The sequence below is a fragment of the Stigmatopora argus genome, chromosome 4 (assembly GCF_051989625.1).
Source record: "Stigmatopora argus isolate UIUO_Sarg chromosome 4, RoL_Sarg_1.0, whole genome shotgun sequence".
Classification (NCBI taxonomy): Eukaryota; Metazoa; Chordata; class Actinopteri; order Syngnathiformes; family Syngnathidae; genus Stigmatopora; species Stigmatopora argus.
Genome location: NC_135390.1, coordinates 13,284,599 through 13,296,627, shown reverse-complemented (window position 1 = coordinate 13,296,627; position 12,029 = coordinate 13,284,599). Strand labels below are relative to the sequence as shown.

Genomic DNA, 12,029 nt, shown 5'->3' with positions numbered 1-12,029 from the left:
AAAAATATACTGTTATATGATTTTGGAATCTGCCTACCATCACAATAATGTGGTATTGTTGAAAATACTCTGAATAAAAGAGCTGCTAATTAATTTGAAATGTCTTAAAAATATAGTCGTTTTAATGTAATTTACAAGACATACTGTAGATGCACTACAGGGAAAATCATATTAATAGTGGAATCGAGATTATCAGGATGAAGACGAGGGAGAGCAAGAGGGAGTGGATTGAGAGGGCGTGAGAGAAAAAGACGGGGGAGGAAGAGAGAAAGATAGAGCGAGGGAGGGAAAGAGAGGGAGATGGAGAGGGAGAGACAGAGAGAGAGAGAAAGAGGGGGGAGAGAGAGAAAGGGCAAGGGAGCGAGGAGTGAGGGAGAGAGAGGGAGAGTGAGAGAGGGTGAGAGAGAAAGAGAGAGAGGCAGAGAGTGAGTGACAGAAAGAGAGAGAGAAAGAGAGAGAGACAGAAAGAGAGAGAGAGACAGAAAGAGAGAGAGAGGGAGGGAGGTAAGGGAGAGGGTACCACGCGTTGCGACCACTTAATTCACAGTCTCACAAGTCCGCCGATCAGATACAGTCTAAAAAAAGAAAGAAAGAAAAGCAAAAAGAAAATCTAACCTTTCCTAAAAAAAAAATCATTTTTTTAGGGTGATGGAGTTCCCCACTTTTCCTCCAGGAGACATGTACGTGTCGTTAAGTCCCTTGAACGCCAGCGTCCCCGATGCGCTCCTGCTCGCATTGCCTGTGGGCATCTGTAACAACGGGACCAATTGCACCAGTGGCGCGCCCGCGGGTCGTGACATGGCGAGAGTCGCCATCGCCGTGGGCATCACCGCTCTCTACTCGCTCATCTGTGTGGTGGGACTGTTGGGCAACGTCCTCGTCATGTATGGCGTGGTAAGGTAAGAAATGGGGCGCACTTAGAAAATTGACTCCTTGATTAGTAGGCAAAAGAAAAAAAAAACATTGTTATTTTAAAATACTTTTGACCAATATTATTAAATTCAGCAATATACTATTACTAATCCACGATAATGTAATTTCTGCATAGATGCATATATCATTTTATCTCTATAACTTACTGAAATAATATACTGCTATACAAATATTATTTGAAAGTCAAATTTTTCATGATTTTATACATTTTTGATTCTCGCTGCTAATGGTATGATTTTGAGTGCGAATGATCCTATGTCGTTCTGCCCTACAACAGAATGACGAAAAGTCTAGGGTGTAGTCTGCCTTTCCCAAAGTCAGTTGGGATTGGCTCCAGCAACCCCGCAAATTTTGTGGAGTTTGCATGTTCTCCCCAGGCTTGCGTGGCTTTTTTCTGGGTACTCTGGTTTCTTCCCATATCCCAACACATGCATGGCATGCTGGTTGGAGACTCTAAACTGCCCCTAGAGTGTGTATGATTGTCCGTCTCCTTGTGCCCTGCGATTGGCTGGCCACCGATTCAGGGTGTCCCCGCCTGGTGCCCGTAGTTAGGTGGGATAGACTCCAGCACCCCCGCAACCCTTGTGAGGAGAAGCGGTACGGAAAAATGAATGAATGACTATACTGTATATACAATCTCCCTTTAGTTCTTTACAAGCACAGGGCTCACCTGCTTGTTTAGAACCAAAAGACAGTTGTTGCGCAATAAAAAAAATCTTTTGAAAAATGGGTTAAATGAGAAATGGAAATTTCAGTTACACGCATATCACAGCAAACATTTGTATGTACAGGTATGATACAGAAGTTCTGGACTTCAAATCAATCAAGCTAAATATAAAGAAACATATGATATGAGAAGCAATTCAGCAGTTCAATTCAATCAAGCCAAAGCGTCAATAGGATACCAAAACAAAGCAGCACACAATGTCAGTTTGAGAAATACGTAGAAATAGAATTCCCTTTCATGGTGATCGTGAAAAGTGAAAGAAAACATGAATATTTTGGAGAGATCTAAGGTTAAAATGAAGTTTACTTACCAAAAACCAAGACAGCAGCACCTGCCCACACAGTCAGCCCAACCCCATTGGAAACAATAACCACCAACACAAATTACCCAAATCAACCAAGAAGCAGCAACACTTTAAATTTACATTTACAATCATTTGATTGTGTTTACGACGACCATCAACTCTGCATCCATGCCCTGTTTACAAAGCACAGGAGGTCAAAAGACAGCTATTCCTCGAAATGCAAACAAATCAGAGCCAATCAAGAGAACAGTTTTCCCGCACCTGGAAACTTGCCGACCAATTAGCCACGAGTTGTATTTAGGGACATCATGTAATAAACAACTATCCAAACATCAACTCTGCTTTCAGTTTTAACAAATACAAAACTTGAGTTTACACACTTATAGAAGGTGAAGAAATTCAATCACACACACTTAAAACACAACATAGTAGAGGGAAAGAGAGTGAATTTTACTGTGACTAATTAAGCTCCATTTTAGCATCAAATCCATATTTTTTTTGCATAGATAACCATCACTCCAATGGTTGTGGAGGGCATTGATTCGTTTGGTGGAGGTGCATCTCATTTGATGCATGAAGCAGTTTCATTAGTCATGAGCAGTAATTTCTAAACAGCCTTCCAAAAAAAAAGCATAAAATCTCTAAATGGCACATCCATCAGCCAAATTGGAGGTTTTTGGTGAAAGAGTCATTTTAAACGAACGCGGTTTAATAGAGGTTAGGGTCATTGTGGCAAAACAAAGGCTCTCATGCATTGTAACGCCACTTCGACATTTTCCAACTAAAAAGCTCTTGTTATTTCAGGGAAAACTGAGTATGATGGGTTGAAGAGAGGAAATGGGGTTGGAATCAATATATAGTTTGGTTTCTAACCTTGTTACACTTTAATGGCAATCAGGAGTCGACCGCAGCAGACACAAACACGATCTAGCTTGCTTCCCAGCAAGCTCACGGTGCTTTACTCCTCGCCAGATACACCAAGATGAAGACGGCCACCAACATCTACATCTTCAACCTGGCTCTGGCGGATGCCCTGGCCACCAGCACCTTGCCCTTTCAAAGTGCCAATTACCTCATGAGCACGTGGCCGTTCGGGCAGTTGCTGTGTAAAGTGGTCGTTGCCATTGATTACTACAACATGTTTACGAGCATCTTCACCCTCACCATGATGAGCGTGGACCGCTACGTGGCTGTGTGTCATCCCGTAAAGGCTCTGGACTTCCGTACTCCCGCCAAGGCCAAGATCATAAACATCTGCATCTGGATCCTGTCGTCGGTCATTGCGATCCCTGTGATGATCATGGCCGTTACCAAGGTGACACCAAAAGGTGAGGCGTACAGAAGCGATGTTGAAGATCAGACAGAGTATTCCACCAGATATCCTCAGAATATAAACAAGAAAAAAAACTGTTCTTAATTCTGAATCTTATGATTGTTATTAGAGGGAGCACAAAAATATGGTCATTATGAATGGAATCTGCTAGGGGAGGGGACTAGTTGAAACAGTACTTCAAGTTCTTATTTTTACGCAGATTAGTTTCTAGTCGGAGTGTAACAATTAATCAATGTACTGATTTGTTGAGCGCAGTCTAATTGTAATCAATAAGAAAACACATAATTATCGTCATTATCGATTTGAGATTTTGTTAAATGTTTCAGCAAGACAATATTCAAAAAGGTCAAGTGTGTTATATTTTTTTGTTACTTTGAGTAAAATGAAGCTGATTGTGTTGAATGTGTAGATAATATTATCTTGAATCGATCCAAGATTAATCAAATTGATTGAAATCGTGGCAGATAAAATCAGCAAATATCAGATTGTCCAAAGAATTGAAAACATATTGTCATGAAATCAATGATTTACACAAAATGGAATCCGAATCTATCAAAACTTAAATAAAGAATAGTTTTCAATAAAATGTCTGCGATGTTTCAAATAGTCAAAAACATCAATATTACCATTGGAAAATACCTTTATCCAAAGAATCAGTATTATATGATATTGTAATACAATTATATTTGTGTGTACTGTAAGCTACTAAGACACCCAGCATTTGCCAGTTTCTACACCAACAAGACCAGCACTTAAACGAAACAAATCAGAACTGGTTTTGCTCGTACAGAAACCAGGATATGGTAGATATCGTAACAGGGTACACTTTTGCCATCCTGAGACACCGTCATCTTAATATTTGTACAAAAACTACCCTTTTTTCAGTAAGTTTGCATGACAGGTGCTTCTGCTGAATTGAGGGAGTAATGAGGCTGTAGAAGAGAACACATTTGAGCTGGGCTATTAAACTTAAATCAGCCTATCCACATGATCCCCCATTCAAACGTCATCCCTTTTTTCCCCAGGCAACGTGGATTGCAGAATCATATTTCCCGAACCAGACTGGTACTGGGACACGGTGACAAAAATCTGCGTGTTCATCTTTGCCTTCCTGGTGCCCGTGCTCGTCATCACCATCTGCTACGGTCTGATGATCTTGCGCTTAAAGAGCGTCCGCCTTCTCTCCGGATCCAAAGAGAAGGATAGGAACCTGAGAAGGATCACCCGGATGGTCCTGGTGGTGGTGGCAGCCTTCATCATTTGCTGGACTCCCATCCACATCTTCATCATCGTCAAAACCATGGTGCACATCGACCACAAGAACCTACTGGTGATGGCGTGCTGGCATCTGTGCATCGCCCTGGGCTACACCAACAGCAGCCTGAACCCAGTTCTTTACGCCTTCCTGGATGAGAACTTCAAGAGATGCTTCAGGGATTTCTGCCTGCCCTATCGCAAACGTGCCGAGCAGCACAGCTTCTCGCGTGGCCGCAACAGCACCAGGGAGCCCGTGTCCGTTTGCGCCCCTGCCAATAGACCGCCCGCATGACTAGGCGTGGACCAAACGGGGATTCAAGATGACCTCCAGACAGAAGTCACTCAGTTCTCCACCACAGGAGTGTGAACGCATACATTTTGGCATTTGTTCCATCACTGTCAGTTTTATGTCAGTCTCGTGCCCGAGGCTTGTAATGATGGATTCCTTGTGAAGGGAATCAATCCTTGTCTTTCAGGATGCTGGAAAAAAATGCCAATGTGTGCCTGTAGATCTTGAAATGGTGAATTCAAAGACTGAGGAGTGACAGATTTAAAAAGGGGGAAAAACCTCCACTGGGCATTTAAGAATGCCTTATGACCGAATACAGAAACTTGTAAACAAAAAAAAACAAAAAACAAAAAAAATCCTGCATAAATATTAAGGCTGCACAATTAAAGCTCAAATTAAATCATGATACTTTTTAACAATCAATATTTTGACAGTTTTAAGTCTGACTGAAATCAAACTTTTTACTTAATGGAATAAATGATCCTTAATACTCAAGAATTGATACATCCAAACATTTTCATGCTTTGGTATTGATAGGCATATGACAAAAAATTTGTCATCTTAATGAAAAACAAACAAAAAACTTTTAAGTCTTATGTTTACATCACATTTGACCGATCACCGGTCATTGGGTCGTCTTTATCGCGTGGATGAAATGTTCATTTGCAACATCCATTTTCTATTGCTCTTGGCGCCTATCCGAACTAACAATGAATGATTGGCAGGCTACTCCTCAGACTGCTTTTCAGTCAATCTCATTCAGTTGTGTCATAGAAAGCAATCTCAAAAAGGTTAGCCATACTTTCTATAATCTGGAACAAGCTGTTTTAGCTAACAGCACCATCTGCTTATTATTGTCTGGACTTGACACGAGTGCAAAAATCACAGCAGAGGTGCTCAATTGAGTGTAAATATGGCCACCCTAACAGCATGAGAACGTCACAGTTTCCATTCCTGGCATGATTGCCCCTTTTTATTTGTCAGTGTACAATGTTCAAACGCTTTCTAAATGCATTGCACCCTGCAGACAGTGTTTAGACTGGTTTGTGCTTTTCCAGATTTGGCTGTTACATTTCTGAGTGTCGTCAGCTTTAAGACTGTTTGGAGATGACCGGCCATATTGGGAGTGAAGCCTAGCTCCGTGTAAACACAATGAAGTAATCGACTTGTCCCGCAGTAAAGGCTTTTGCTGCAAAAGGCTCAGCGGTGTGCTTATCTAATTTAGTCATGAACGACTCGTTAAAAGTTCCGCATGATGGGAACCAAGCAGTGTGGCTTTGACATAACATCCCTGCTTGATTTAGGTGTTTTATGAAGATGCATTAAAATCTGCTTCTGCTCAGCGCATACTAATGTCTAGGTAAGCAAGATGGAAGCTCGCTTTTCCTCCAAAGATGACGTCTCAGAGTAGGACAGCCAAGCTGAAGTAAACTCTGGCACTGCAACCACAATATGTCTGAAATCTGCCACACAGAGCATTTCACTATTCATAGCCGTCAAGTTAGTAGGGGGGAACTGTGCCGTGGCGCCTTTTACAGACTCCCATAAATACTGTACGTTTGCACAGGACACATTACTATTCTGTAGTGTGGCTACAGTGTCAACAGTTTATCAACATTATGCTTTTTGGGGCTTCCAGGTGGTCGAGAAAGGCCCCTGTTTACAACTTTATGAGCTCTTGAGAACTGGCACTAAAAGCGTCCAAGGTTCGGAAAGGACCTTAGGGAAATAACAAACTTTTCCAAGCATGTTTATTGATCTTGCCTTCAGCGAAGACGAACAATCATGCAAAACAAAAAAGGGCCATCACTCAAGTAGGATGCTTAGAAGTAAGGGAACTTCTGCCTTGCAGTTTGGAGCTTGCTATACTTCAAATCTGGGCTTGTCTGTTCTCCCTGGGCTTTTGCAGATTACTGTATTTTCCGGACTATAAGTCGCACTGTTTGTCATAGTTTAGCTGGGCCTGCGACTGATACTCAAGTTCGACCTATCTTTTTTTTTTCTCTTTGACCACCGACAGACGATTATGTTGTTTTTTTCTGGGCTACAGTTATCTGAAAGTGTTATGTTAACAGATGCCTATTTAGCCTGCTGTGCTCCATTTTACTTTTGTTACTTTGACCTACGTTTGCCCACCTAAATATGTGACTTGTACTCCAGTGCGATTTATATATTTGGTTTATGGGTTCTGCGACAACTAGTCTCAGTGTAGCTCACCTCTTGCTAAAAAAGGATAGACTCCAGTTCACTCATAAACCATTAAGACTAAGCAATAGAGAAAATGGATGGAAGTTTGGTCCAACTAATGTATATTCAGTCTGGCAGAGTAAGCGACATCCTAATGACAATGACTTGTTGCGGCTAAAAGAGAGAATCCAGTAACACGGAAGAGCTAATGTCTTCAGGAAATTGCATTTGATTTACTGTAAGTCTATTCTTTAGATGCTAAAAGTGGTGGTGGGGGGGGGGGGGGGGGGGATCACTAATGTGGGGCACAATCAAACAGATCCTGTGCCTCTATATTCAAAAGTTGGTGCCAGGAAAAACACCATAAAACTTTGAAGTCAGAGATGAATGGCAGTGAACAGACAGTTTGTTTTTTTTACGCAGAGAGAATGCGTTCATGTGTGACTTTGAGCGCAACACAATTAAAGGGATTGAGAGGAGCCACTTCAAGTGGCGGTGAGTGACATTAGCTGCAAACGGTAGCACGTCCACACACCGATACGCCATCCTGCGCCTGTCTCGGAAAGTAAATTGGTCCGACCCGCCTGTGGCACAACGTGGAGCTACCCGCCACGCAGGATTTACGCCATCCACAAAAATAGAGCCGGATGAGCAGATCCACCATTGACTCATTGTTTCTCCTCTTCCGGTGGTTGGAACACATTTGTCTCAGCATGACGTTAATATTCAGCCTACACTAAAGCAGGAGGCTTTGAAGGAGAGGGCGGCATAATAAACTGGGCCAATGACTTCAAACTCTTTGGAGGAAAGTCATTTAGAAATCAAGGAGAGGCTTCCGATTCACATCATGTTTGATGGGGAAATTATCCATTAGGGATGACTGGATATTGGCAAATGAAGATTTTTTTTGTGGGTGTCCATATTTTACATTGTGTGGTTGTATTTATATTCCAAATGTAAATACAATAACATATCGATCTGTTCAAGCAGGAAGTGATGATGCTTTTTTTATTATTAGATTGGTGTACTGATGGGCTTCAGTGAGCGTATATGTTATATTATAACTAGATTCATTTTCAAAATAAGGATGTGGCACCAGTACAGAATAAGGTTTAGGGCCAAACTAATAGGGAAAGCAAACCTACAATTCTAAAAAGGTTACACTGGGCAAAAAAATAATGCTATAAATATGATATGATACTTATATTATGAATTTTTTTCTAATCTTAGTTTTTTTTTTTTTCAAAAATACTGGAACTTTTTTATTCTTAGACAAATTACATTACCACATATTTATATAAGTTTTTCTTGTAAAATTGCAGTTGGAATTTCTCCTAGATATAGTACAATTTCTTTCCAGAGTGGTTCTAATACTCCTTCAAAGTCAAAAGCAGGCTTATCGCGCCATAAATTGTTACTTGTTTATCCTATTAAAGGAGCATTTCAATGTTTTTAGATCTGCAATGCTTTTAGCCTAATGGCAAAGTGAATCATAATGCCTTAATGAGAATTACATTTTGTTCTTTAATATCAAGGCAAGTGTTTTGTGAGTGTGAGAGTGTAACATGTAATCGTACGCAGAGTATAGTGAAAATGTTGCACAATTTGCTTCGGCAAGCATCGGCTTCATGTGGTCTCGAATCAGCAAACGTCATCTTGTCGTATATTATCTTTAGTGAATTTGGTTCCAGATATTGTTGACTCGCAGTCATCTGTTTAAATGCCAGTTTGAATCAGGAAAGTTTTGCATGTAATTGGTGAATAGGACCTGGGATGGAAGGGCTCTGTGACCTCAGAGACCACCATAACGAACAAAACCACTGGCGAAGCCTTTGTTGATTGCATTAGTGAATGTGTCACAGCCAAAGAGGAAGTGTAAATATCACATGCCATTTGAAAGCACACTATGTCATTTGTGAGGGATCATTTTGGAGGTGGTGGTGGATGAACTGCTAATTAGTTGGGTTGATTTCTATTTTTGAAGCCTTTTAATTGGGCCTGAACATGTATAATTGTTTAGAGGATGCATGTTTGTTGATTTATTTACATAAGTTGATCTGTTGTTTTTCTCTAACAGGAGCGGGGAAGCAATTTGTGTTATTTGTAGGTTGGCGGTGTTGACTCATAACCCACAATGGTTCCCATGGTAATAACTAATAAAGGACAATTGAAATTGTGTCACTTGACATTTGTTGGCAATCACATTTTCTTTTTGTACACTTTCATTAAATTTGGATTGCAAGTTTATTCGAGATGCCATCTGGGCTTTAGCCATTAATTCAATATACCAGTCAAACATGTCTCTGCCCAATATTAGAAATGCGTGTCGCAATGGCTTTGAATCTTTCTTGCTCAGACACTTGAGAGATAAAATATCCATCTGTGAAAGACTGGATCTATCTACTGATAGAATAATAAAGCGCCACTCATTTGGATTGCTCCAGTGACCGTTTAAACTATTATTTCACTCCAGGATTCGGAATGGAGAAGTCTGGTACAACGAAAAGAAATTTCGCAGCAAAATGTCACAATAATCCATTTGAGCTGAGGGTGGACCAGACGTAATTATAAGGCAGGGGAAGGAGGAGCGATTCTTTTTCCCTGCACAGTGGGGAAGATAAATCAAGACTTTTAACGAAATTGGTGGTATATGGTTCTGGCCATGTGTCATTATTTAATCAGAAATTTGTGGTGATTGCATTTAATTTGAAAAAAAAAAAACAATGGTTCAATGATTTCCACATAAATGCCCAGTGAACTACTTTTTACCAAATCATATTCCGAATTAAAATAAATACAAATCCACCGATTGCACTTGATTGGTGGAAAGGTGTCTTCTTGATGCGTTGGAACCAAAACCCACCCCCACTGCGGCCCTTTGTGTAATAGTTTGACCACCCCTGCATTAGCCTCCCTCGCCAAAAAAAATCACTCCAATGTTTGTACTTCCAATTAAACGGTAAACAAATGCAGAGAAATAGAATACACACTCACAAATGTCTATTTCCAAAAACACAAAATGCAAACAAGGAAGGAGGAAGAATCCAAGTAGTAGAAAAATATAGGATTCAACAACAATGACCAAACTAACAAAGATTAAGGGCGTATTCACACAAGGAAAATCCAGAGTTGTCGAGAATCTGCAAGACTCGTTATGCGATTTGTGAAGCAAGCCAGGAGAGAACTACAGTCCATGATCTTCTTGTCAAAATCTGGCCTGATTAAACATCTCTTTGATCCGAGGATTAGACTGAGCTTGTACGATATGATGCAAGAAAGAGCAAGGTGAATCTGGAGTTTCCTGCTAATGGATTAGACCCGCTTATTTGTGCATCTCTCTGCTAGTTTACATTATAGTAGATAAGCAAATGGTTTCATTTTCATTGGATTTAAACTCGAGTGGAATCCCTGCTGAGTCAAAGATTCAAATTGGGTGCTATTTGCCAGCTGGAAGCCACAAGAGCTGCCAAAAATGCTTCTTTTACAAAATCTAGTCAGCCTTTAGATTTGCTTGCAGTGGATGTTTACAACCTTTCTGCGGGTTTATCCGTGTCCCCACTCAATGTGAGCAAATGATCACAGAATCAATAGGACGGAGAAAGTGCTCTTGCCGGCTAATTGATTAGAGATGAGAGACAAACTATAAATTCTATTCAAATGCGCACACAATAATACAGTGAAGTATGGAAGCACCACACGAGTCCATCTCAAAAGCCTTTCTACAGCTAAGTGACTTGCGGCAAAAGCCTGAGATCCCAATACATCAAGGATATCTCCAGCAAATGCAAGTACCCTAAGATCCACAGACGATTGGGGAAAGGCAGCTGAATACGCGGAGATATTTATTTGCTAATAATGCCCTCTTCTGTATCCTTTGGACACTCATCTGCACAGTTCCTGGCAGAGAGTACAGCCAACAATCAAAACATTTATTACAAAGTGTGTCACAGGAAACTAGGACCTGCCATCCACGTGTGGACATCACAATTCTGGTTGTCACAAGACTACAATGTTAAATTTTGGACTACAAGGGCCTTGGCATCATATTTCTCAGAGACTACATTATGTAAAAAGATACTAATCCTTTGTTTTTACACTCATTAGGTCCCAATTAGCCTAAATATCAAAAAGAAAAGAAAAATGCATGTCTCACAAGAGTCTGGGTCTTAGAAGGTTAAGGAGAATTTCTAACTTTTTCCAAAGCACACAATCTATGGGGAGCTTCAAAATGTCAGAGCTCTATTTGATAGACAATTATTAGGATTAGGAGTATTACCTAACTCATGTGGCCATCCGTTCATTTCCCATAGCACTTCGGGTGAAAGGTAGACTACTACACACGCTTAAATAACACAGGACAGGGGCTAATCACAAAACACAAATAGCTGGCCACGAGAGGAAAGGGAAGCCAGGAGGGACACAAGAGGCGAAAAACACACACTCCTCCACCAAAACCCCAACAAAACGTGACAAATCCCACACTGCCTGCACCGGAGTCAGGTGAACGTACCAGTACAGACATAACTATTAATTTGCATTTGAATTCATATATATACATATATTTTATTTTTTTCTACGGTGACAATGTTTTCATAACTTTGATAGAGTCAAAGAACGTGAATTGTCGCTTGGCTTCAAGAGAGCATTAGCCTTGAAAAAGAATTGTTCCCAACGCTATCTGACGGCGAAAATAGAAAGAAGACAAGTCAGGTGCTGAAGTGAGGATGTAGGCGGATTGAATGATCAGCTACTCGTGAAGCCACAGGAAAAAATGTCAGCATAGAAAGAGGAAAGTGGCTGTAGGCACTCATCAGCAAGCAAAGAGGGTTTTCATGTTTTGGAAAATAAAATGGGTTTCTTTTTGGCAATGTTCTGCACAGTTGACTGTGTTCCTTCCAGCGAGCTTATTTGTCAGGAAATCAATGTAACAATGTTTTTACTCCTGTGTAGTAGGAAATATTAATCTCATTTATGGCTTTTGTTTTTTCCCTACAAAATC

General features: G+C 40.6%; 2 protein-coding genes across 3 annotated transcripts in view; one reads left to right on the top strand and one right to left on the bottom strand.

Annotated features, from left to right (window-relative positions):
• Positions 1-11,493, bottom strand: part of LOC144072767 (uncharacterized) — a 36,595-nt gene extending 25,102 nt beyond the window's left edge. The window contains exons 1-3 of one of the 2 annotated variants that reach the window (XM_077598054.1): positions 11,307-11,493; positions 2,838-3,346; positions 616-932 (exon numbers count right to left, since the gene is read on the bottom strand). The gene's annotated coding sequence lies outside the window, so the exon portion shown is untranslated. Of the gene's footprint in view, positions 1-615; positions 1,006-2,837; positions 3,347-11,306 lie in introns of those variants that run through there. The other variant, XM_077598053.1, reaches the window with a different exon arrangement.
• oprd1b (opioid receptor, delta 1b) lies at positions 526-7,299 on the top strand. Its single transcript, XM_077598050.1, has 3 exons — positions 526-899; positions 2,937-3,292; positions 4,323-7,299. The coding sequence occupies exons 1-3, from the start codon at positions 649-651 to the stop codon at positions 4,844-4,846; spliced, it is 1,131 nt and encodes a 376-aa protein (XP_077454176.1). The 5' UTR covers positions 526-648; the 3' UTR covers positions 4,847-7,299.
• Positions 11,494-12,029: the final 536 nt, after the last annotated feature.

Coding starts and splice junctions, on each gene's coding strand:
- oprd1b (XM_077598050.1), top strand. CDS start 649: ATGGAGTTCCCCACTTTTCCTCCAGGAGACATGTACGTGTCGTTAAGT. Junction 900..2,936: donor GTCATGTATGGCGTGGTAAG/GTAAGAAATGGG, acceptor ACTCCTCGCCAG/ATACACCAAGATGAAGACGG. Junction 3,293..4,322: donor TACCAAGGTGACACCAAAAG/GTGAGGCGTACA, acceptor TTTTTTCCCCAG/GCAACGTGGATTGCAGAATC.